Source organism: Hippoglossus hippoglossus, chromosome 24 (genome assembly GCF_009819705.1).
Source record: "Hippoglossus hippoglossus isolate fHipHip1 chromosome 24, fHipHip1.pri, whole genome shotgun sequence".
NCBI lineage: Eukaryota > Metazoa > Chordata > Actinopteri > Pleuronectiformes > Pleuronectidae > Hippoglossus > Hippoglossus hippoglossus.
The window spans coordinates 14,230,177-14,256,397 of record NC_047174.1 but is presented as its reverse complement, the minus strand read 5'-3'; the positions used below and the strand labels follow the sequence as shown (position 1 = coordinate 14,256,397).

The 26,221-nt window shown below is 41.3% G+C and overlaps 1 protein-coding gene across 3 annotated transcripts in view; it reads left to right on the top strand.

Annotated features, from left to right (window-relative positions):
* atad2b (ATPase family AAA domain containing 2B) overlaps positions 1-26,221 on the top strand; it is an 82,589-nt gene that overhangs the window by 1,351 nt on the left and 55,017 nt on the right. For 2 of the 3 annotated variants that reach the window (XM_034579540.1, XM_034579541.1), the window contains exons 2-24: positions 696-862; positions 1,147-1,178; positions 1,292-1,439; positions 2,039-2,138; positions 2,249-2,372; positions 2,559-2,705; positions 2,835-2,910; positions 3,097-3,198; positions 3,434-3,545; positions 3,703-3,818; positions 4,023-4,197; positions 4,416-4,504; positions 5,885-6,044; positions 8,398-8,488; positions 8,626-8,937; positions 10,237-10,384; positions 11,765-11,951; positions 12,101-12,286; positions 18,090-18,225; positions 19,616-19,809; positions 19,913-20,072; positions 22,910-23,032; positions 25,760-25,888. In XM_034579540.1, coding sequence (XP_034435431.1) covers positions 696-862; positions 1,147-1,178; positions 1,292-1,439; positions 2,039-2,138; positions 2,249-2,372; positions 2,559-2,705; positions 2,835-2,910; positions 3,097-3,198; positions 3,434-3,545; positions 3,703-3,818; positions 4,023-4,197; positions 4,416-4,504; positions 5,885-6,044; positions 8,398-8,488; positions 8,626-8,937; positions 10,237-10,384; positions 11,765-11,951; positions 12,101-12,286; positions 18,090-18,225; positions 19,616-19,809; positions 19,913-20,072; positions 22,910-23,032; positions 25,760-25,888 — 3,214 coding nt within the window. The remainder of the gene's footprint in view (positions 1-695; positions 863-1,146; positions 1,179-1,291; positions 1,440-2,038; positions 2,139-2,248; positions 2,373-2,558; positions 2,706-2,834; positions 2,911-3,096; positions 3,199-3,433; positions 3,546-3,702; positions 3,819-4,022; positions 4,198-4,415; positions 4,505-5,884; positions 6,045-8,397; positions 8,489-8,625; positions 8,938-10,236; positions 10,385-11,764; positions 11,952-12,100; positions 12,287-18,089; positions 18,226-19,615; positions 19,810-19,912; positions 20,073-22,909; positions 23,033-25,759; positions 25,889-26,221) is intronic. The other variant, XM_034579542.1, reaches the window with a different exon arrangement.

Genomic DNA, 26,221 nt, shown 5'->3' with positions numbered 1-26,221 from the left:
ACATGGAAATGCAACGCTCTGATTGAAAGGCTTTAGAGTGATAGCCCTTACACATCTACAACTTATCGGGTTTCCAAGAATTAAAGCTTGTTTTTTGCAAGACCCTAGACACCTGTGGTTTAAAATGGCCATCGGTGTGTGACATTCTTTCAATGATGTACTGTTTTGCAAGTGTCAGGCCACCTCTGCTCGTTGCTTCCCTGTTAATGCATCTTGCAATTTTCAGTCTGTCTGCGTCGGTCCAGCCTGTCAGACAAACCCCTCTGCAGGCATTGCAGACAGTTGCCTATGACGACAGTGAGATACTCTCTCATATCAGCAGGGAAGTTGAGCTGTGAAGGGCGTGAGCATCAAGGGCATATGTCTGCTTGGTGCTGTGTTGTGATAGTGAGAAATACATTGAGGAGTTGGGATCAAGGTGCCATGTCTCTGACAAGACTTCTTGTTTTGGCTTTTGTAGTTTTGTCTTTTTCTTTGTTATTGTGGATTTGATATTTACTTGATCAGTTTGGTCATGCTTGCCTACTCTTTGCTTAATATTCAGATTTATGTTATGATTGACAGGCTGGATTTTGCTACGCCAATTTGGAAAAAAAAGCTGTCACAGTCTGTTTTTCCGTTGCTCGCTTATTCTGGTTGACTGACAGACTTGCTTTCTACCTCTCTTAAATGTTGGTGGGGTGTTTGTTGTGCAGAAGGAGCCCAGTAGTGATGTGAGCAGTCCCAGTAGCCCCCGGCTGGCTCCCCCTTCCAAGCGGACGCGGAGGCAGACGGCCTCTGAGCCCAGCTCCAGTGATACCTCCCCATCCCCACAAACCAAGAGCCAGAGGGTCAGCTGGGACATCCCTACCTACCGCACTAGGTCAGTGGCTGGCTTTTAATTCATTCATCATAAGTATTTGTGAATGGTGTGTGAAAGCAGAGCATATTATGATAGGTTGTCCCTGGCAGAAATAAAACATTTTTTTTAGTACAGAGTTGTATGAAAGTAATTTAGTTTATTAATTTATCTGTATAAAGTAACAGTTGGAGTAGTCTATATAGTTATTTAGTTAAACAACATGCAATCAGTGGAGCAGACTAACTTATGTGTAATTGATTGCCATTTTCAGATGTCCATACATATTTTCACTTTGTTTTTCCTAGGCTGTCCTCTCGCATAATGCAGAATGGGCATGGTAATTCAATTATTTTCAATTTTATCCTTTTTTAAGTTGTATACTGAACATATGCAATTGGGAAGCAAATAATTTAAAGTTTGGCCTTTTAATATAATTTGTCAATCCTGCAGCACATGTGAGTCACCGGAATGATGAGAGCGGAGGTGGAGATCACTCTCGTATGAATGGCCATGTAGAGCTGAAGAGGAGCTGCCGGGTGAAGAAAAGCCAGTTTGAACACCTCAATCAGAGCCTGCTGTTTGATCAGCTAGTCAACAGGTAGTATGCACCCACACTGCTGACACATGTTCTACAGTATTGCTATGAACACAGGAAAAGAAAGAAGATGCATGACTGAGAAACAATTTGTTTGTACAAAAAGTTGAACCTTTTTTGAGAATTATTTGGTTGCTAAGGTACCCAGGTCTTCTGTCTTCAGAAAGCTTGTATATGTATAAATACATACAATTTGACTTTCAATCATTATTCTTTTAGGCACATTGATTTTGAAACAAACTTTTATAGAGTTTATTAAGTGGACTTTTGATTTTTATATATTTTATTGTCATAAAATGTTCATTTTGTCTAAGCAGTGTGGGTGTTGTCGCTCCATTTACTGCAGTTTTTGAACATCGCAAGAGTTAAAACAAAGCACCTTGAAAAAAACAGATGTCAGTATTTTACCTTCATTATCATTCTTTCATTTGGAGTTCACATGGAATAAAGAGGCTACACAACAGTAGCACCACTGTCCAAAAGTGCTCTGCAGATTACCTACTGTACATCTCCTAGTCACAAATTTTGATTTGTGATGTTCTTCTTTAAAGGTTCCTTCAGTTTGTCATATTCTATGTTGTTCTGTGTGTTTGTTTGTGTAGCACTGCTGAGGCTGTCCTTCAGGAGATGGACAACATCAGCAGCATCAGGCAGAACCGTGAGGTGGAGCGACTTCGCATGTGGACTGGAGACACTGTGGAGGTGAGTGTGGCCGTGCTGCAACACAATAAGCCGAACTAGAAAAGTACAGTGCTGCTGCATTTTTATCTTTTTTGAACATGAGTGATAGCCTTAAGGCTGTGTTCTTTCAGGAAAACATGGACATGTATTCCCGGGTGAAGCGCAGGAAATCCATGCGCAGGAGCACTTTCAGCATGCCAGCACACCACAAAGTCCTGAGCAAAACAGAGCAGGAGGAGGAAGAAGGGACGGAAGGTCAGCGTCCTAATGTTTCACTCATGATTCAGTGAAGTGAAGCATAGATCATGAAATCTTTATGATGTATCTCCTCCTCAAATCCAAAAAGAGGCAATTGCTTAGTATGGTTTTGGATAATCTTCTGCAAGCTTATATTGGTAGTATTTTCATTTGAAGTTTGAAAACCACATTTGTGACTTTCAGAATCTCACGAGGAAGAGGAGGATGATGCCAGGGATGACGATGAAGATGATGAAGGGGATGAAGCAGAAGAGGCAGGAGAGGAAAATGACAGACCATACAATCTGAGGCAGCGAAAGACAGTGCAGAGATACGAGGCACCACCTATTGGTAATTACTGTTTTTTCCCCTCTAAATCAATCTTGCCTATATGAATATTTTCAGCCACATGTCCACTTGATTTGATATCACCTAAGTCTAGATCTGTGACATCCAGTTGTTTTGTGTTTGCTTTCTCAGAGCCTGTGAACAGAAAACAGAGCAACCCCTCACTTTTTGACACCCACAGATCCCCAGCACGAAGAAGCCATATAAGGTTAGTAGAACTGTAACATGTGAAAAGTCCCTGTCAGATCTGATGCCGAATTTACAACGTTGTGTTAGTAATTAGTTGCTTTTTCAATACCATGCCGAATCCAGTCTGTGGTTATAAATAGGTTTGTTTTCATCATTGAGGACTGTTGTGGTGTGATACTGAATCTAGATTCTCACACTTCTCCAGAGTGAAGAAACATGCCATTCACAGCAGTGACACCACCTCGTCATCTGATGAAGAGCGGTTTGAGCGGCGAAAAAGCAAAAGCATGACCCGGGCCAGAAACAGGTGAGGACTTCTGTTTGTCCATATTCTGCATTTCAACCTCCTTTCATCTGCCTCTGATTTACCTCTACTTTGATTGAAACACTTTTTTATTATAATGTCCTTTTTCTTTAAAATGATCTCTCAATCATTTGGTATCTAGGGCTGCTAGATAGGGTACAAGAGTTGTAGCAATGGCAATGATGCAGTTGTACTCCTCAGAAGTAATCACTCACATTATTTTTTATTTGTTTTACAGATGTTTGCCCATGAACTTGAATTCAGAAGACCTGGCAAGCGGGGTTTTGCGCGATAGGGGGAAAGTGGGTGCCAGCTTGGCTGATGTGGATCCCATGAACCTGGATAGCTCTGTGAGTGGAAATTATAATAAATGACAAAAAGATGTAGATCTTAGTATTAGTTTGTAGTTTGGAAGTCACAATTTGTTTTGTAGTCAAACAGAGCGTCCTAATATTTTTCAAAGATTTTAAATATTCATGTTAAGTGGAAACTGTGTTTTCTCCTCAGGTGAAATTTGACAGCGTGGGTGGCCTCAGTAATCACATTCAGTCACTAAAAGAGATGGTAGTGTTCCCGCTTCTTTACCCTGAGATCTTTGAGAAATTCAAGATTCAGCCTCCCAGGTGAGAGGAACTAACATGTGGCAGGTTGTTTCTAGATTGTAACTATTTTTTGTTGAGTGATGGAAAAAGAGACTAAATTGAAACTCCACAACAGATACGCTTGGCCACTGTCATGGAATTTTAGTTTTATGTCTCCATATGTACATAAAAAATGGTGTTTCTATAAATTACAAAACACATTTCCTATCCCCTTCCATTTTTCAGAGGATGTTTGTTCTACGGCCCACCAGGGACAGGAAAGACCCTGGTTGCGCGGGCACTTGCCAACGAGTGTAGCCAGGGAGACAAGAAGGTTTCCTTCTTCATGAGGAAAGGAGCCGACTGCCTCAGCAAGTGGGTCGGCGAATCAGAACGCCAGCTACGTCTGCTCTTTGATCAGGTGAGTCAGTGCTTTGGTAAGGCCAAGAGCAAATTTGATATCCTAGCAACCATCACTTGTCTTATTTATTCATAATTTGGAAATAGAAAACTGGTTGTTTGCTGCTTCAATGGTGTCTCTTGTGTGCTGCCTATTGTAACTTATTTTTCACTTTTTTGACTTACTGAAATGAGCATAATGTTTATTTGGCCTGACCTTACACATATCTTTTTGTTCAGGCGTACTTGATGAGGCCATCCATTATTTTCTTCGATGAGATTGATGGTTTGGCTCCCGTTCGCTCCAGCAGGCAAGACCAGATACACAGGTGAGACTAATGTGGTGTAACCCTCATACAAGAATGTACAACTGTTCTGTGCATTTGTTTATGCTTGAAACATACTGGTTCATCCAACATGGCCCAGTTTCAAATTACTACATCAGTTCCACTTACTAATCAAGCTCAATCGTAGTTGTCCATAATCATCAGTGTGGAATCATAATTAAAGTGGAAGTGAAAGAATTTAAGTATATCAAGGTCCTGTAAGTCACTCAGAGTCTCAAACCAAACTAATCCACTTTACACACAACTTTTTAAATGCTAACAAACGTCTACAAAAACCTTGGCTTTACTTCACAATCGGATGATATGTGTTACTGAAAGTGTTGAATGTGTCTTTCCTCTTGCGCACTTCTGCATGCAAGTATGTCTTCAGGTTTAAACTGCTGCTGCTGTTACATTCCTTGCCAAAAGGTGGCAGAGGTTTGCTGGAACTGCAGCTTTGATTTTTCTTTTGGAAGACATTGTGGCTGCATCTGGATTTAGTGCTTCACATAAGTGATACTAGAGTTCATATTTGTTTGTTTAACTCGCATTAAGCAATCAGAGCAGGAAAAAAATCGGCGATTATAACAATTTCACTTCTAAAACAAACAGCTTGCAGTCGATCGCTGAGATCGCTATCTAAAAAAATGTCTATTTGCAATAAATGAGTAACATTTCGATCCTGGAGCACAATTTATTAAAATTGGAAAAGGACGAGCTCATTACACACAGGGAGATCTTATCAACAGGGAAACATTACAGTTGATATTTTTGTCTCACACTGTTTTGTTCATTATGCCTGTTTGATGGACCAAGTATTTGCAGAATTAAGACCTTGTTTTTTTGTTATGAGACTGGGGGCCTGTACTAGGAAGCAGGATTTGCGGTTATTGGGGTAACTTAAGGTTTAGTTAAGGGATTTCGGTCCTACGAAGTGAACAAGCTTCGTATCGGGTAAATCACCATGGTTACTAATGCTAAGTAATACGCAGTAAACGCCGCCCCTTTCATGCACACATGCTCATATGTAGAGTAGGAAAGCCTGGGTTGACTTAACAAGTTGATAACCAGCTTCGTGTGACCGCTTAGCCTTTTGTGATTGTTAGGTTAAATTCACCCTGATATCGGAAAGATAACCTGGGTATGTTGAACTCGCTTCGTAGTACAGGCCCCTGGTCAATAGTGTGTGTGTGAGTGAGTCAGGAACAGTGTGTCTCAGGAACATTGTGTGCACAATAAATTACAGTTAGCTTTTATTTTGTTACTGTCTTGCAAAATAATCAGGCAGTTTTTTTGCTTGGTGTTATTTGGCGTATAATTTTAAATACAGCAGAATACTGAAAGTATTGCTAAATGTCTTATAATCTCTTTCCCTTTGTCCAGTTCTATTGTGTCCACTCTGCTGGCCTTGATGGATGGCTTGGACAGTCGTGGGGAGATAGTGGTCATTGGTGCTACAAACAGACTTGACTCTATCGACCCGGCACTCAGGAGGCCTGGACGCTTTGACCGGGAGTTTCTGTTCAACCTGCCCGACAAGAAGGTGAGACAAAGCTGAACATCAATATTGGACATGTGTAAATGGACACAGGCATTGTTATCACTTGAAGTCTGGCGCTGCGCTGATTAGCAAACCTAAAACATTGCATTGAGTCTGTATTTCTCTAAACAAACACTAGGTAACAGCCTGCAGTATTTTGTGTAAGGGTAGCTTAAAGCATATACAATACTGTACCCACAAGTACACTCAGGTAGAGACACAAGATAATGCTGATGTAATTACTGTTTAATTATTTAAGTCCGGTGACAGAATTAGTAAACGCAGCCTCTATTAAGAGTTTCCTCTGCTCTTTTTAATTTGCTGTTGGGCGTTTTGATCCAACAAGCAGATGCTCATTAGTTTACTGGAAAATTTAAAATCAATTTTTAGCAGATTTATCATGATTCCGATCTAAATGCATTAATGCTGCACTTGGGGAAACTAGTCCCCCCCCCCCGCTACTCGCAAAACAATGTTACATGTGTGTCAATGTGACTGTGAGTCAGACCAACAGCTCAGTGTACGTGACACCTCAGTGTACGTGACACCTCATCGACTCTGTTTAATGGGGTCACCTTGCATCGTTTGTCCACACCATAGGATGATTGGTAATCAAAGCCTAATCTGCAGGCCAGTGGAGGCTAAGCTCAGCAGTAGTGAACTCTGACTAATTAAAAACCTTGCTATAGTGCAAGTGGTGATCTTCTCTATTCAGCTCCCTCCTGGTGTCACAAGAAGCCTGTATGAATTATGGCCCAGCTGTGCCGTTTGCATAGAAAGGGGAGATGTGATGAAAGATGATGAAGACTGTTGCCCTTGGTTCATGACAAAGACCACTTTGTTGTTAAAGCCTCATCATCAAAGCACAGTCCTGTAGAGACGTTGCAGTGAATTGACGAGCGTACTGTGCTGAAGTGGGAGCGAGCCCTTCAGTAGAGCTAGTTTTTGATCTTTCTCCTGGCGTTATTGGTTCGAAATGGGGAAAAATAGGCCACCATCAGTTAGGAATGGTATTTTTAAGATTTAAGATCTGCACAGAGCCTATTACTGGTACTGCTTATCAATCCGGTACTGTGACAGGTTGTAGGAATGAGGATATAATTATTGCATGAGGGCCTTTTTATTTGTGTTTTTACTTTGTGGTAGTTTGCCTGCATCCTCCAAATCTGTAAATCTGCCACTGCTTTTACTTATTTGAAACACAGATTTTCTGAATGATTAGTTGAATTGTAAACGGTCTGTATCTTTTCCGGCCTTATCTATCAGTCAAATTGCTTAACACTACAAGTTGCATTCACCCACTCACACACATTCATACAGTGCTCCTAAATGCAGCGCTTTTTCTATTACACACAATTCAAACACTGTTGGCACATGTATCTGGGGAAATTTGGTGGGGTATCTTGCTTGAGGACACTTTGAATGCAGACTGGAGGTGCCAGGGATTGCACTACTGAACTGGTTATTGGACAACCCTCTCTACCTCTTGAGTTCAGATGATGCTCTGACTATTTCAGATTGTGTTTCCAAACAAACGCATAACAATCGGCTGGCTAATGGTTACATTAATCATTAACCTATGCTTATATGACTTCATTACATTTTTGTGATGGACTTTGGCTGTAGGTTCTTACATATTACTTGAGTCAATTTGTCAAAGACTGTTCTTGCCCTGGCCACCACCCTACAGGCGCTACGGGAACTGATCAGTTTCTTTCCTAAAGCCATTCATGCTCTCAATCAATATACAAAATAAAAAAAACAGTAATGACGGACTATGCTTTCTGCTGATTGTGGTATTTTATATTTAATTTTTTTTATTAAATCTATATCACCTGGTTTATATAGTTTGCAATGTGTTCTTCTGTGCGGACATGCGTGTAACCATGTGGAGTTGGTGAGAGAGATTCTGCAAGATAACCTTCATGTAGGACTAATAAATAGCAAAAATTATTTTCTTCATGTCTCTAGTACAGAGCAGAAGTGAAAATGTCTCAGCTTATTGATACTGCAGTCTTATACAAATTAGCCCTAAATCCTGTTTAATACCGGCTTTCTGTATTCATCCCTATACGAGTATACTCAGTAAGACATGTTTAAGTTATGATATTAATGATGTGATTTCCCGGGGTATCAATGACATGCTTTGTTTTCTTTTCTTTTGTCTTATGCAACTTTCCATGTACATGACACATAAATTCAAAAATTATTTGACACCATGGCAGTATCAGTGTTTTTTGGCTTATTGTTGCAGGAAGGCTATATAGAGACTCGTGTTCTTTAATGTACTGACTCTGCTTTCTTTTCTCCTCCTCCTCATCTTTTTACCCTTGTCCACCACAAATCCTCTTTTCAGGCTAGAAAGCAAATCTTGGAGATTCACACGCAGGACTGGAGTCCCAAATTGGCTGAGCCATTTGTAGATGAACTTGCAGAAAAATGTGTCGGTAAGAGCGACATCTGTAAATAGAACTATATCCTTGATGTCAAATTATCACTGGGAAACTGTTTGACATTAATGGTCTCTTTTTTAAATCAAGGAATGAAATATTAACTAACTTTTGTGTGTCTGGTTTGCTCTAAGGCTACTGTGGTGCTGACATCAAGGCACTTTGCACAGAGGCAACCTTGGTGGCGCTGCGTCGACGCTACCCCCAGATCTACGGCAGCAGCGTCAAACTGAAGCTAGATGTAACATCCATCGTCCTGGGGCCTGGCGACTTCAGCAAGGCCATAAGTACAATCGTCCCAGCCTCCCAGAGGGCCCTGGCTCCCCCTGGCCGAGCCCTGTCCCCCACCCTCAGGCCCCTTCTTGCAAGCTCTTTCTCCTTGGTGCTGAAAGCTCTGCTCCGAGTCTTCCCCCACGCTCAGTGTGCTGACAGGGACAACACACACGGTAAGGATCTGGGACCCAGGGGCACATAGTTTGAGCTGCATAGGGCTCTAGACTAACTTTTTACATTGGTGTGCCTGACTTCTTCATTTAGGAGCACCAGCACATAATTTAGGTGCACCCAAATGTTTTCCCTGTGCCTTTTGGCTCTTCAATAATACACCTATTATACATTTTCTTGACAAATAAACTACACACAACCAGAACAATGAAAAAAATGGACTTCCTGGCTCTGTTAACAAAAATTGCTCCAGAATATATATTAAACATTTGGCACAGGATAAATGAACTCTGGAGCGAATCAAACAAACACAAAGTAAACTTCAGTATCGTTCAGGACAGGTCCTTATAACTGGACATGGTACAAACTAACTGTTGCTTTTGCTCTGATCCTGAAATAGCGGCACTAATCGTTTAGCGTTAGCGGTCCGCCATGGAAACCCTGTATTCACACTTTTTGTCGTCACTGTTCGCGGTTACCTCCTGGATCACTACCTCTCCTCTGTCTTCTCTGCTTCAATGTCCATGTGTCAGTGTGTGAGTGAGTGGTGGCGGAGCCAGCCAGGGGCCTATGTGTGTGAGTGTAAGTCCGCAGAGGAGATGAGATGAGGAAGCGACCCGACTTGGTCAAATACAGAGACACACCAGTTACATGTTTGACACACCGATGCGACCGAGGACATTTTTTTGTCGTACTTCACAGATTTTTGTTCGCACTGCTGTATCATTTGTTTTCACTTTCCTGCTGCTGCTTCTCCCGCCTCGACTCTATCTTGCCCTCTTCTCCCCTGCTACCTGTCTCAGTGTGCTTTCCCTGTTGGCACTTCTGTAATAAGGTGGAGAGATAGAGATAATCAAATACTACAAAGTGCTTTGTGTCAAACGCGTACGCTGAACAGTATGCAGAAGTGATTGTGCAGAGATTGGATAACCAGTCATCCTGTGAGCACTTCAATAACCCAGCTCCCACTCCAGTCAAGAGTCTTTACACCAGATTAGCTGCACTGTAGCACAGTCCCAGAGTTGTACTTCTTGCACCCAATAATGACATGAATTTCCCAGGTTGCTGGGTCACTTAAAAGTCACATTACGTCTCGCCTAATAAGCCAGCTTCCTTTTTTTATTCTCACCTTTTTTGGTGGAATGACCACATTAATGTCAGCGATAGTGTTGCTTTTAGGATTGAACTTTGTACTAACGACCTTTTTAAGTGCATTTACCATCATTATTGTTCCGTAATTTCAGGGAAATTGAGTTTCTGTTTGTGCATGGCTGTATAAGCACTGCTCTTCTCTGTCCTAGGCGGTGACAATCAACTGCTAGAAGAGGACTTGTACAGCGACAATGACGACGAGGAAGGCTCTGCTTCCATCTTTGAAGTCGAGCCTGCTGCCTCCCCAAAGAGTCATCTCTCTTCTGCAATGCACAGACCCTTCATCCATTTCTCCACGTAAGTCCACAGACATTTTTTTTTCATGGACATATGGTGGCAAGTTGCAGTTTAAGAAAGTACAACATTTTTTTTTTTTGTTACTACACTCATTCATGGTCTCTGTCTCATTATATTCCACTTGGGAGTGTTCGCTGAGTCAAATGTGACACCTAGTGGTGCATTTCGGTACACCGGTCCAGTCTGATGTTTGACTTAATATTAAATTGGTTTGAAGATTTTCACACCACCCAACCTCAGAGGGACAACTCTAAATTCAAACATGACCCATTATTTCCCACACAAGTCATTAAACATGTCAAACTGTATAACAACATGAATGAGCATCAAACCGCTCAGTGGCTTCACAGGCAGATCTAGTGGAGACCACAGGGTTAGATCAGACGAGAGGATAAAAGTGAAAAGAGACGGCAAAAAGACAGCTCTGAAATCTGACTCACAATCTTTGCTTCCGTTCAGAAATTCGGACAGAAATTGAGATGGAAGAAGAAACTGAATTAATCAAGCACTGACCTTTTGCTTTTCATTTACTGGAACCACTTATTGATGAACCCAGTAAGTGCTTATCAAGCTTCAAGTCTTCAAACCATATACAATATGCTTTTGCTTTTTTCCCTATTAAAGCGCTGTGTGTGATTATATAAAAGGCGCGCACACACATATATATATATATATATATATATATATATATATATACTTTTTTTATCTTTTTTTTATCCTTTTTTTTTTTGCTGGTAAACAAAAGGTATTTAGACAGCACTTCACCAGCATTTAATGTCTATTGGCTCTCTGACTTCATCAGACAACTGCACCACAATGGAGCCCACAGATCTCTAGTAGCTTCAATTTTACTGTCCTTCAGGTGGAGTCACAGATAAACCATAATCATGTAAGAGCAAGATGAGGGCAGAGACCGAGTCCCTTCTGGCTTGCCTCACATTTTCAGAGCTCTCAGTAGGATTAGTGGAATTATGAGCAAATGCAGATCGTCTAAATCTGCTATAAGCAGAGCCTATGCTGCGGGGATGCTGCCCTCTGTGTGCCCATATCACAGGTACACAAAGTTATCTCTTTTATATATTAGAAGGCCGATGTTAGCGCAGACTTTACAGCTTTTCCTATGCTTCCTCTAATGTCTTAACTTGGTATCTTAAACTTTCTTTTCGGTGTCAGGGTCTCCATTTATCACCTCACTTTGTCAGACCTGTAACAGCGTTAGCCTTTCTTTTTCTCTAGACTGCTGTGTCACGGGACATCCTAATTTGTCCCGCCACAGTTTCTTAATGAACCAAACGTTTTTTAAACTTCTTATGTGTAACAGTCAGTGATCATGACGTAATATATATACAAAGCTAACTATGAACTCCCATCTGCTTCCAGCTCCGCCCTCAAACAGCCCACAGCATACCGGCCTCGTCTGTTGTTGACGGGGGCCTCAGGCTCAGGACAGAGCTCCAACTTGGCCCCTGCCTTGTTGCACCATCTGGACAAGCTGCCAGTGCATCGCCTGGACTTGCCCACTCTCTACTCTGTCAGTGCTAAGACTCCAGAAGAGTCCTGTGCTCAGGTAACACACACACTCACACACGCATGCAGATGTATGTGCAGATATTCACGCACATGCAGGCCATTTGTATTGGTGGTTGGAGAGAATAAACAACATACCTGACTTAAGGTCAATACAGAGGCAGCACTGACCTATCTGTGTGTTTGCAGGTATTTCGTGAGGCCTGCCGCAGCGTACCCAGTGTTGTCTTCATGCCACATATCTCTGAGTGGTGGGAGGCAGTGGGTGACACTGTGAAGAGCACCTTCCTCACCCTGCTGCAGGATGTGCCCTCCTTCAGCCCTATCCTTATCCTCGCCACTGCGGAGACTCACTACTCACAGCTGTCAGAAGAGGTACACACACAAGCTCTGTTCATACCTGGCCGTGTATGATGCGATCACAAGAGGAAAGTTCCTAATAGTAGGGTTCACCCAAGACATTAGAAGAGGTCTCCACATGCGTGTTGAGTGACCACTTATTATCAGTATGTAAATAAGCGCATAATTTCCTTTTGCAATGACCAGAGGTGTTGTTTTCAGCTGGTGAAAGGCTAGCAATGCACTTCCTGTGCCTATTCTGCCAGAAATGAGGAAATCCTAAAATGGCAAACCGGGGTTTACTTTGGTTTGTTCCAGCCAAATATGTTTTGTGCACTTGTAAACTCTACATGCTTGTCAAAATGTCCTGGACAAAGTGTGTGTTTTGAGAGGATGCCAGTTGAGTAGGGAGGTCCTTTGATGTGGACCCAGACACATTCGCGCACACACTGGTAAAAGAATGTGGCCACAGGCAACCCAGATTTCCAAATGCTGTCTGAGCGATTGGGTCTCAATGCATTTTTGACATTTATATTAGTGATTGCATCCCCCAAGACCCATGTTAATGCCTGGTATTAGTGGCCACACTCGCGTACGCATCTGAGCTGACATTTTCAGATTTAACTGGAGGCCTGTCATATGTTTTGGGTTTGCATATTACTTTTGATGAAATTGCTTCCATTTTTTGACAGGGTCGTGTGTTAACCTGGAGTCTTTAAAAAAAAAATGGAATAGAGGCTAAATCCTGATTCAAAGGTTTCTTTCTTTCCTCTCATAGTCAGGGGCACTGGTGCAGACACACACAGAGTTCACAGTCAAGGTCTTCTGCACCCACAGAGTTTTTATCTACTTTGGCTCCATCTGGCTTTTCTTGTCATTTATCCCACTGCCCACTTTTCTCCCTTGGTATCCTCAGCATTGCTCCTTTATCCTTTCCCTTGGATTTATTATTCTCTTTCTGAAAGCCAAAGCAGAGTCAGACCACCCGCAGTGGGCTTGGCTGTTAGGGAGGGATTGAGAGAGTGAGGGGAAATGGGAGAAAATTAGACTGGAAAAAGAGATTGAGGAAAATGAGGAGGAGGGTCCTCTCGTCAAGCAACAGAAGGGATTTAATTAGGTCAGAGGGTTGGCAGGCCCAGGAAACACACACCCTATCAGAATGTCTGTGCAGACTGTTTTTTTTTTCTTTCCTGTTTCTGTATTTATGCATCAACCCTGGACATGGTTCACAGCTGGAAGGGCTCCTGGGATCTTTCTCTCCCTGTAGCTGACAGGGAGACACCTGGGCTTTTTTAATCTCTAAAGCTCTAGTCGCCACTTCTTCTCTTTATTCGTTCCTATTCTCTTCTAGTCTTATCTTTATTTCATGCCATTCTTCACTTTCTTTATGTTTTGCTTGATAGTTCCCTGCAATTCTCTGCATTGTTTTTAGGTTTTACCTTACTTAACTCCAGCATTTTCTTTGATTCACATGCTGTGTTAACAAATTAAGCATGAAAATGGAGGTAATTACATCCTGCAGACCATTTAGCTCTTCATTACATACCTGGTGACTGGCAGAAACCGTGCAGGATTGGCAATTACTGCTTTCCTTATATTACCTTTTCTTTGGTCATTGAACACAAAGCAATGTTGATTGGGAAACTTGATGGGACCAACGGTGTGCTCAAGGCAAAATTGAGCCAGCATGAGGGTATCAAGGCTGTCCTTATACTAAGAAGACTTTCTCTTCTGTGCTATCCATTTTAGTGACTCGCACTGCTAGTTCACAGTAGGGTTACAACATTGCACTTGTGAATCACTTTCTTTCTTAACTTTTTTTATTTATCTATCTAATTCCAGAAATAATTGTCTTTGTCTATGTGGCTCACATATCTTGAGAACTGTTCATTTTATCGGCTTCACACTTGCCATGTGTATTGTTAAGGGCCCAAGGAAGTGCAGTGTTGAATTTGGTGCGATTTGGACCTGCGATACTTTCAGTTTTAATAAAGTTTGCAATAAATGGGCGACCAGCACTTCATAGCAGCTCGGGGTTCTGTGTACTGAGTCGAGTTTTATCAAGCTTTGAATAAACAGGTGAACAACTGCATGGTTCTGTGGACTGAGTCCTGCTTAACTTGCTGGGGCTCAATTACTGCAGGTCACTTTTAAAGTTTCAGAGAGACAACAGCAACCAGCATTACCACAGGCCAAGCAAACAGCCCAATTTAAACCAGCAGGTTTAAAACATCTTCTCTTTACTCTTTTATAAAGTCAATTTTAAGAGCACATTAGTTTGCTTGTACTACACAACTGGCCTCTGTCCTCCCACACTGACAATGATAAAACCCTTTGTAATATGTGTGATGATGAATGCTTGACAGAAAGATGAACATTATTGCATTACCCTTGTGCTGGACTGCTGCCCAGTTTATGCTTTTATTTACTCTGAGAAATTGACTCTTAACACCGCTGACATTTTGGCTGCTCTGTTAATGAATTGAAGATTGATCTCTTTGAAATAAGCTCCATTTGGCCCCACTGGGTGCTTCAGACAAGCTTCCGTTTGAAAGCTTAGCAGTTTTGGTAATTGCAGCTGTTCAATGAATTATTTAGAATATCAGCGATTCTGGTTATTTGGGAGCAAAATCTCATATTATGTTGAACCTTCCTATGACCAGATAAAGACATCAATTAAAAACTAAAGACGGTTTACTGTTATTTGTTTTCATCCTTCTCTGACATGACCTCAATCAGTCATCTCAAAAACAGTCCGAAAATCGAATTGTGTGTATTGCTGTTGTCAGACATTTAGTGAACTGCCTGCCCCTTAGTAAAAACTCTAGTCCGAGTGAGCCAGTGTGAGAAAACAGCAGGAGATTCTCAGCAGGATTCACTGCAAGTGTTGATGATGTTTGTAACACACAACAGACGCAAAACACCCCCCCCTTTGGTGCTACAGGCTGACGCTGGTGTCAATGTACTGTAAACAAAACACGTAATCTCCGTAGAGAAATGTATACGTTATGTCTTGCCTGCATCACCCTTTTCTCTCTCTTTGTGAACGCATCAGCACGGAGAATCTCCTTCTGCATTCTTCATATGTGAAAGGGAAACGCCGGAGAAAGTCTGGACCAAATTGTGCAGACATTTTGTGTAGTTCACATCTAATCAGGCTTGTTTGTCCAAAACACTGAGGACAGATTCCACAGAGCTACAGCTGATGGTGATTTTCAGTGTGATGCAAAGATTACAAGCTCTGTGTTTATGATGCTAAGGGGATCATATCTTGTAGTTGGACCCACTGAAACGTTGTCCCAGGCTTTCCAGAGAGAGTATGATTCGCAAACTTACAGTTTTAGTTTTGTCCAGTAATTGGATCAAGAAAGTGTTTTTGTTAAACGATGCTGCTTATTTTTTTGTCTCTGGAGCATTATTCGGGCAACGTTTGGTTTTAATGTTTAGTCATGGACATGCTACAGTCTTTGGTGCTTTAAGTGATTTGGCTATCTTTCATAGTGTTGCTTCACTCTCTGGCTCCGAGAACACAGTGACAGCTGCTGTCTCAGCTCCAAACCTCAGCAGGGAGCAGGCAGCATCCCTCCCCAGCCAAAACTGACACTGCAGGCTCGGGTCCAACTACATGGCCTCCTTCCCTCCCTTAACAGCCGTTTACTATGCATAGATTGACTTGCTTTTTCGGTGGAGGACTGATGGAAATTGCTAGAACATGAGATTGTCAGGGTGAAGTAACAGCCGTTATTGACAGCAGTCAGGGAGAGATGGCGTCGCATCAGTATTTATATTTACCGCTTTAACACATTTTTTGGGATCTGTGTTCTGTGGCATCACAAGTGCATTATAATGCATGAACTGCATGTTAATTATGAATGTTACGCTCCATTTTGCCCCAAGGACACGATTATTGATGCACCAGGAATCTGGTGTCAGTGCTGAGGGACAACAGATGTAATGTAGTAAACAACAGCTATGTCACCTCACCAATGTATTCAGACCCTTTACTTTTGGTGGATTTTGGATATGGGTTTTTCAATTGCCATTACTGATATTTAGTGAGATGGGTGGCAAACGGCTGCTCGATAATGCTGATAACATGTTGTTTAGTAGTAATAGCAAAAAAGACACAAAATTGCTTAACTTAAATTAAAATTTGGTCAATGCTAATGCATTATTCACTTGGAACACAAAATATTGGAAAATAGAAAATGTGCATTATCTCTGCTTAAGTAGAACTGCATTATGCAAATATAAGTCACAGAAAATGTCTGCACTCTGCAAATGTGTGCGACATATTTTTGTTTATTGGCCTTGTGAGCTCAGCAGATGGGGTTTATCTCAAAATGCCAGATTGCTTTAATAGTTTTTTTTAAAATTCCTTTTCATTGTTTTTTGTCACAGTTGAGTTACTGAGACGGTAAATTTTTAAGGTGAAGTCATTGAGCACGCTACATTATTTTATTTCTAAGATTTTACATCAACCATTATTCGGTGTCACAGTTGACATCTTTAGTTTGCTAACATCTTAAAGACATTTTTCTTGTGGAGAAAATGTTTGTTACCTATTATCTGCTCTGAATTATTTTGCAAATGTAAAAAATAAACAAATTTACAACACGAGCTGACTGACTTTTTATATTTCGCCTGGTAAAATCTTCCCGTCAGACAGTACCATTCTTTCATATTTGGTCCTTTGTTTCTTGAGCACCTAGTTGGCTGTTGAAATAGTGAAAGAGCATCCCTGAAAAAATTAAAGTGTACTCACATTGTCAGTGTGGTTTAAGGTGAGAATTGATCATGCTATGAGAACGGGTGTCCAGTTGTATTTTAAAGTTTCTCTAGTCAGTCCCCAATTTTCTTTTTATTTCAAGCTCTTTCATTTAAAGCCCATCCTTCTTTAAAACCATTCATCTATCCTCACAGATCTGCTAGCCCTCCCTGTGTCAACACCCCTGCAGCTCATACCATGATGAAAAGTACTGATAATCATTACCTGCCTCCTACTTTGACAGCTTCAGTCTCCCCTACTGTTTTCCTCGTATATTTTCCATTCCTCCTTTTTTTCCCCCCCTCTTGTGCAATCCAGAGAGAGAGGATAAGAAAGAGAACAGAGGAAGATGTAGAGAGAAAGGGAGAACAAACACGCCATTCGTAAAGGAGGGGATCGATGTGAAAGACAGATGGGGGGAGATAAAGTGGAAAGCAGGTGCTTAGCCAGCAACAGGGCTTCCCGTCGGGAGCAGCCTTAGCCTCATAGAGCTCAATCACAGAACAGGGTTGGGATCTTTGATGCCCCCTGTAGCCCCAGTGTAGACTCTCACTAGACAGTAAGGTAGCTGGGTTATGGCTTATGTATCACATTATCATTCTTTTTTTCTCTATATGTTATGAATAAAGCAAGAAAGTGATTGGCATAAAAAAAAAAGGAAAAACTAATTGATACTGGGGAATAATGCTTTATCACTGGTCTGCACTCAAATGAGAAGGCTGGACCTAAAAAATGTAAGTATTTACTATCCAAGCAGCGTGTTTGAGTTTCTACTTTGTTCAGTTGTGCTTTCACCTCGTGTAGTGGCTGATGAGAACGGACACATATGCATACTCAAGACTTTAATATTTATCATTGTGCTCTTTTAGTTATCTACCCAGTGTCGATTTTGTGTACTGCCCTATGAACAAAACCTCAGACAAAGGACAGAATCTGTGACATAAATGACAAGTGCTATTGTACCATTGCTTCCATGCTTGTTCTACATTCTATATAAATAAAAAGTAGTTTAAATTGTCAGGGTTTACAATATATGGTAATGGCTATTTTCCCTAATTGTTTTGAATACAGGTGAGAAGTTTGTTCCAGAGGACCTACGGCGAGGTAGTAACACTGTGCCCTCCAGGAGAAGAAGAGAGGAGGAGCTTCTTCTCTAACTTGCTGCTGGTCCAAGCAACCCGGGCTCCACCACGCCTCAGGAACACAGGTAAATACTGTATTCACCCGTACATCTCTGCTGTCATTCCTAGAGGGCAGTGTTGTCCACGTGTTTGCAGTCTTTCTCACTTTTAGATCAGAAGTTGTTTGATTGGCGTGTTTGCAGGATCCTCCTGTTTGCACCTACATCACATTTGCACACTGGAGTTAAATGATGGACCTGTTCAGAATCGATTTCATATCAGATTGAGAGGAGAGGCATAAAGATGCAAGATATTTAAGGTTGTGCACACTCAAGTGTAAAATTGGCCCAATGTGAGCTCGGACAGATACATTCCAACTACCCAATGTCCTAAGCTCCTTTTATTACACCTCGCCGTTCTATATGAAAAGTACAAACACGGATTTGAAGGGGGCATTATTTTGCTTATGTCTGCAGTTGCGGTAGATTTAAAGCCAGTCTGTGGAAAAGGGAGAGTCTTCATGGCAGGACAGGATGCCGGCGCCTTGAAATAACACATTATGTGGCAGAATACATGCTTTGTGCGTTTCAGTGTAAACAAGCAAAGGTGGCGTCACAAGGGGTCTTCTAAATGTCAATCTTTAAACAAGGGGCTGTTGCGTCACATTCCTCTGTGCTCTCCAGTGCTCCGTTCAATATGACCGAAGTGTCCACCCAGGCTTTTGAATGGAAATGGTGCCTAGCAGCGCACTGCCAATTCCTCATTGACATAAGGTAGGGGCCCCCTGCTTTACTTACTCTGTGCTCTTCAGGGGTTCTGGCCTGACTAAGACAGCAGGCTGACTTCCAGCAGAGAGGACAGCACAGAAGGAGGGAATGGAATTACTCTGAGACAGGCCCGGCCGCTATTAGCCATAATTAGAATCAGGGTTTGGATTGCAGCTCCTGAGTGAAGTGGCCTTAGGTGCTGTGGAGCCCTCCTAACGATGTCTGCAGATGCCTTGGGCTAAGACTGGTGCCTTGGGAGAAGAGGAAGGATATCTGCTTACCTTGCTTCATCACTCTGTCATGGCCAGAGGCTATTCCTTAGTGTGTTTCAAAATCTCTGTTTGGGAAGGAATGTGGCTGTATTATTTTCTTCATCTGCAAGAATCTTAAAACATGTTTTTTCCAAGGCTAACTTTTTTTTCTTGTGTTTTTAATGGTGTTAAAGGAAATGGACACAGATCACGTTTGAGATGGAACTGTTTGGTTTTCTAGCCTATGTCCAGCTCTGCTTATATTTTATACCTAGTTGGTTGTAGGGATTTGGCATCCAGCAGAGGCCTTTGTGTTTTGTTGTGCAGCTGCGATCAAAGACAGATTCTTTACCCTTTTTCTGAAACTATTGGTGTCAGATTTTTACATCTTGCTCATTGACGGGAGCTGTGTGAAAAGTGTATTTATTTTGGGTTGTCCTCTTCTTCTTTCCGAACAGGGAGACGTGAAGAGGTACTGCCAGTGGCTGAGGCTCCAGGCCCCAGAGTGCTGTCAGCAGAGGAACAGCGCCGTCTTGCTGAACAGGAGGAGAACACATTACGGGAGCTCAGGCTCTTTCTCAGGGATGTGACCAAACGCTTGGCCACTGACAAACGTTTTAACATCTTCAGCAAGCCAGTTGACATTGATGAGGCAAGTGAGGATGCATTCGGAGAGAAATGCACACTCTGGTATGTCCATAGTTTGACAAAGCTGGTTTTAGACCTTTTATTAATATTGTGTTTTTGTGTGTCAGGTGTCAGACTACCTGGAAGTGATTCTGCAGCCCATGGACCTGTCTACTGTCATGACCAAGATTGACACCCACAAGTACCTGACAGTGAAAGAGTTCCTGGGGGATATTGACCTCATCTCCAGTAATGCTTTAGAATACAATCCTGACAAAGACCCTGGAGGTGAGGAGGAAAATTACATTCATGAATACACACATGCATATACCTCTATGATACTCTACAGGCATGCACATGCAATGTAGAGATAAAATACTTAAAAATGTGTGCGCAATTTTTGTGCTTGCTATCCAACAGACAGTGCCTCTAGGTACTGTACGTAAGCACAATCATATCACTAATCTCGTGCTAAGTTCATCACAGCTCTATCTCTATCAACGTTGGAGCCCATAGCTAACAACAAATAAGCCTCTGGGGCAACAAACAATATTTGGGTAGACAGTGTATATCTGGGCCAAGACTCTGTCTTCTGTTTGCCGTACACTGTTTACCTTGTGACAAGTCCACAAGAGTCCAACCTTTCTCCACACAGAACACAAACAGCAACACTTTTGTAGGTACTGTATATTCACATAGAGAATCTGTTTAGAGAGATAAACTCTCTCCTGATCTTACAGTGCTTCCCATACAACCTACAGTAGGAAAGCTAACAGGTTCTCAAGGTTGTTGATTTAAAAAAAATCCCAAACTCATATATGTCTTATACCATTATCTATAATACATATAGTAATAGTTATATCTAAATCTACCTTTTGTGGTGGTATATTACTAACCATTGATAATAAGTCAACATTGGACTATCTAAATATGTTTAATTTGTTTCTCTAGTTATTGTTGTGTTCCATTAGGCTGTCTGTGTGAGTAAAAAAGTAATTAGATTTACCACTGAATGACTTATGAAGAGAGCTTCCAGGCAGTAAAACTGCAGAACCTCCAGATAGTTTTCTTCAACTTGGAAATTAAAATGAAGTGAAATGCATATAGCCCAGTGAAAATAGCATTACCACTGTGTAATTCATGCTCTGTAGTTAAAGAAAGGCTGCATATGCATGAAAATTTAATTGTCTCCTTTCTTGCAATTCGAACCAACTTTTACCTCATCCCCCCTTCCCCTCAGCACCTTTTTTTTAAGCCGAATACGGCCTTCATAATGAGTACTGGAACACTCATGTACACACACACAAACAAACAAAGAGGCCTGTTATTTGCAGTAGCTTCCAAATAAATTGGATTTGTATAACTTGTTTAAATGTTCTACTTTCGTGCATGACAGAGAAGGCCTGTGTAAAGAGAGATACATGTTTGTTTGTACACAAAAAAACATGGACAATTTGGAAAAAACTTGTTGCACAAAAGAATAAAAAAGTTCTTTCTACTAGAATCAAATCCTTAGTAGAAATAAAGTGAATGTTAATTGAAAGCTGCATACAGTAGGTCTGCTTCTGACTATTCAATTGATGTGACCATTTTAATTTCGCCTTGTGTGTTTAGCTGCTTCGGTTCCCTCACAAGGATATAGCTGGCTGATACTAATGGGAAGCAATTCTCTGCCAGCTCAAATGAATAAATCATATCTCTGTCTTTGCAGGCAAAGGCCTAGGTCATTTGTTGGAATGCAGGTTCTACAAATGATACACTAAAGCGGAAAAATGCAATTACGCAGTTTAATAAAGAAGACTAACGAAGGCTCTTGCCTGCTCATCCAATGCCCGGCCCGGGGAATATAGCCCAGACCCTGCACAATTATGATTCCTGGGGAAGTTCTACACCAGCTCACAAAGTGCTGAGAAAAAACCCTCATTATCCCTCTGTGGTCGGGTTATCCTTGTCATTCACACTGTCTTCATCGTAGCGTCTTCCATGTAAAATCACGTCGGCTTCCTTGTCTTCTACCTCCCCACCTTGCTAAATAATTACTTCATGTTAAAAGGATAATATCTGCTCAATATCTCAACAATGCGACTCGGTGTAACAAATATTTGACGGGATATGGCGTTAATCCTTAACCTCCCTATGAAAGAACATGTAAACTGCAGGGTTGTTTACTAGGATGCCCTTTTCTGTTTCTAAAGGGGAGGTTAGGCAGGGCCCATAAGGATGCTGATTACCTTTTCGTTATTGTGCCTGGACCTTGACGCCTACCAGTGGAAGGCATTTTTGCCCTTGTAATGTACTTGCAGGTAACACACACTTAGAAATACTGTCTTACGCACACAGGTACACGGAGAGAAATCTAGCCTCCAGCGCAATTAGCCAGCCATCCTCATTAGACAAAGGAAGCTGGCATATTGTGACCCTTCTGTCATTCTCTGCCTGAACCATTCTCCTTCTGCCTGCCGTAATGAGAGACGGCCTGTTTACAGTGGCTGTGCTTCTGGCCTTCCTCTTCATCTGAGTTTTCTTTTCTTTTCTCTCTCCATGAATGTGAGAGCATGAAAAGGAGGAGAGTTTTAATGATGCTGTCATACATCTAAGGGTAAAGAAGCATAAACGTTATGAAGGACTGTGCCTGTTAGAGAGAATGAGTGCGCATAAAAAAAATGTCAGTAATTTGTCCTGTATACTGTACTTGTCTTCACGTGTGTGTTTATGTATGCACCCACCCTCGTCTTAAATGGATGTCAAGACTTTGTTTCATGTCTGAGTTCTCTCGTTTAAATTTCTCAAACAAAAAGCCAATACTGCGTCCATACTTATATTCCAAACTGTGAGAAAATGCTACAACCCCCTTTCTCACAGATACAGTAGAATGGGGAAGGCTTTCCATCAACTCTTTGCCTTACATGCATGATAGGATGTAGAGAACATGCAACATCAAACTGCAAACTACTGTCCAGCACAAGCCTTGATGATGGGAGAAAAGGAAATTTATATCTAAGGGAATAAAAACTCTTGCATTGTAATGGCAGAAATACTGCCTCATATCCTCTGTTACAAAGGGCATACCCTTCAAAGAGTTTTATGTTATGTGACACTCGTTTTGCTGTCTCCTCTTTTCTCAGACAAGGTGATCAGGCACCGAGCGTGCAGTTTAAAGGACTCTGCCCACGCTATATTTGCCGCTGAGCTCGACCCTGAGTTTGACCGCATGTGTGAAGAGATCAAGGAAGCGCGCAGGAAGAAAGGTAAGAACAACAAAACATTTCAACAAAGCAGAATGTTCAGTTACTAAACGAAGACACACTTGCTATTATACCTAAATGCAAACCCATTTCTCTACACTATTGCACCTGTAAGAGGTTGCACCATACATTTTGAACAGATCTATGTAACATTAATAATTTGCAGGCGCAAACATTTCCATAATTACCACATAGCTACTTATGAAAAATGTGGTTTTGCAACTATGATAACAATACATTTTTTTAGTTTATTACATTTGTCTGTATTTGTCTGAGGCCATTAAAACGTAAACCTCAAAAAAAGAGAATAGATTCATCAGATTTAACTATGAGTCATTTCCCTGTTACATCTTCAGTTACTTGATAAATATCCATTGCTTTGTCTAGGAATGGTTGAATTCATCATTTTACATTTGGGACCACTTATAACTGTAAACTTAAAAGCATCATTTGTGTACACACAATACTCATTTACTTGAATAATGTGACCTTGTTATTCTTCGCCCGTCCTTTCTGCCGTTTTTATTGAAGGACTTCAATAGCTTCTTCTGGAAAACAGAAACCTGCCTTTAAAACATGTCTTATGTAGCTGAGCAGTACTTGATGAAGCAGTCAGTTTTTAGTGCAGAGTATGTGGCGCAGAAAGGAGAGATGCCCGAGGCTCCAGTGTTCCAGACACTACCTTCTGTGCTAGATGTCTGCTTGGCACCTTGCATCTGTACGCTCACCAAACAGCCCCAAGCAGTGCTGAATGGACTTTGGATAATGCTGAATAATCCTTACGCCCATAGAAATGCACACATATGTTGTAGTTAAATAATATGCACACTTTTTTAAGTATTGGCTTCATGCAAGTTGTCAAATATTATCAAGAATAAATGAGGTTACAGATATAATATGTAATAATGCTTCATTAGAAGTAGATTTAGTTATGTTTATAGACTCAGTACTTGAATTTTCCAAAATGTTTCCTAAAATGTTCAAACTCTGAGAAATCAGAATGTTTCATTTTTTTCACCTTTTATTTGCGTCATATCCGCTTTACCTGTGGCTTTGCCTGTCTCTGCCGTAACTTTCATGACAAATGTTGTTTGATGAAGGAAAACCACACTAGTAGCCAGTTCCCCAGTCAGTTGTTTGTGTGTCAGTCGTAATGGTTCACGGTCAATCATTGTCGTTTGCTGCATAACATGATTACAACTTAAATACATTACCTTACCAGCAAATCTGATTTGCCCCTAAGTCGAGTCTGGTAGATTTTCCTCGACAACGATGGTGAAGACAACTCCCATCATCAAACTAGGTCTTTAAATTATTGTTTTGATTGAGAGGGCCCCTGGAAATTACTTAGAGTAGTATGTTTAATTTACACTTTTGTACATTAAACACTATATCCATGTAAGTTTAAAAAAGTAAAAAGGGGTTTAAATAGAATTTTTTATATGTGATTTTTCAGCATGTGCATACACACCTGCACATGTTATGCACAAAATCTCACACTCAACCATTACAAATGGATTTGTAGGACGACAAGTCTGCTTTGTGTCCCTTTTTTATATCTTGCATCAACAGTATCGGAGTGCACTGGAAAAATTACTTATACAACACATATTAAATATTTAACCTAGACTGCAGAATCATAAAAAATCTAACCTCCTACATTGTGCATTTCTTCTTTTATTGGGAGACCAATTTCTCCACTTTCTTTTTAATTTAACAGCATCAGAAAACAGAACCATTCTCTTACATCAGAGAGACATTTGTAGTACAGAGTACTTCTCCCATCAAATATGCCTTTTGTCTTTACTTTACACAGAGACTCATATGTCGCTACTTTTTGTTCTGTTCTATTGCACTGAGGGAGCTGCACAAGTAGACTTGGTTTCTCTTTTAAAGTATTATCTACAGTATGCACAGTGCTCCCCCCGTGAGGGCCTATTGACTCCTGACTCGAGCCACAAAGGTCTGACTCCTCCATGTCAAGCGGGGGAACTTATCAAAGAGGAAGCAATTTTCAGAAATCACTCTGTTGCTTTTGATTTTCTCTTTTAGCAACTAAAAAGCACAAGATGCTAAATGAATATTGCAGGAGCAGAAGTCAACTCCCTGAGCGGAGGAATACAGCAGTGTAAATATTTCATCTCGCAGTCAAGGTCCTGTTGTAAAACTATCAATTAGCCGAGCACTGCATGATGTCCAGTCACAGCATTGTTCGCAACTCAAAGCGCAACTGGGTGGGATTTTCTCCACCGTGAAAAGATACAAGGGAGCTGCGATGAACCTGCGATAATCTCGGCCAAAAACTCACTTCATGTCAATGTTCAAATGACTCATTTTCAAGGCCTTATGCTCCACTTCTCTTTTCATTCTTGTCAAGCTCTTAGAGTGAAACATATCGCCATTGGGAATAATTATTTGTATTTTTTTCGTGTTTGTATCGATATTTGCTGTTGGTTGACATGTCGTTGTGCCACATTCACCCTATCACAACCCTCTGGTCATCTTCGTCCATCAGATCACATTTATCATTGTCTGTCAGAGTACCTTCCTACACGCACACAAACACAAAATCAACACACACACATTCTCTCCATCTTTCCAGCAATGCCTTTCAGAAGTGTTTTCCCATTTGCACAAACACCCACACTTGCACATATATACACACACACACACACACACTCCAAAGAGTTTTGTCTGTTGTCTGCAACTGATCCTCTGTGGGCTCTCCAGACCTCCAGACGCCAACTCCGCAGACGGCAGCTCCGGGCGCTGTGGCAACCAGAAAGCACCACGCTGCAGGAGAGGAGCCGGCCAGGAGCAGCACTCAGGGCGAGGCCACTGACAAACAGTGCACCACTAGTGGGTATTCAGTGTTTCGCAGCACACACTTTTATAATTGCTCTGCAACCTGAGCCGGGTGATTGATGAGAAGTACAGAGTGATCATGAACGTGAGCTCCCTCTTTACCCCAAACAGAGACTCCTTTTATCGGACAAGTTAGATTACAGGAATACACACTGTCACCACACTAATAATATTTATTTTGTTGGATACTGTACATTATCTAACCAATTTGCTCATGTAATGGTGACAAATGACTTGCAATATTTCAATAGTTGATATTGTTTTACTATTTTGTTAACTTCACCTATTAAATAAATGCGCAGTAGCTTTTTGGGACATGCACACATT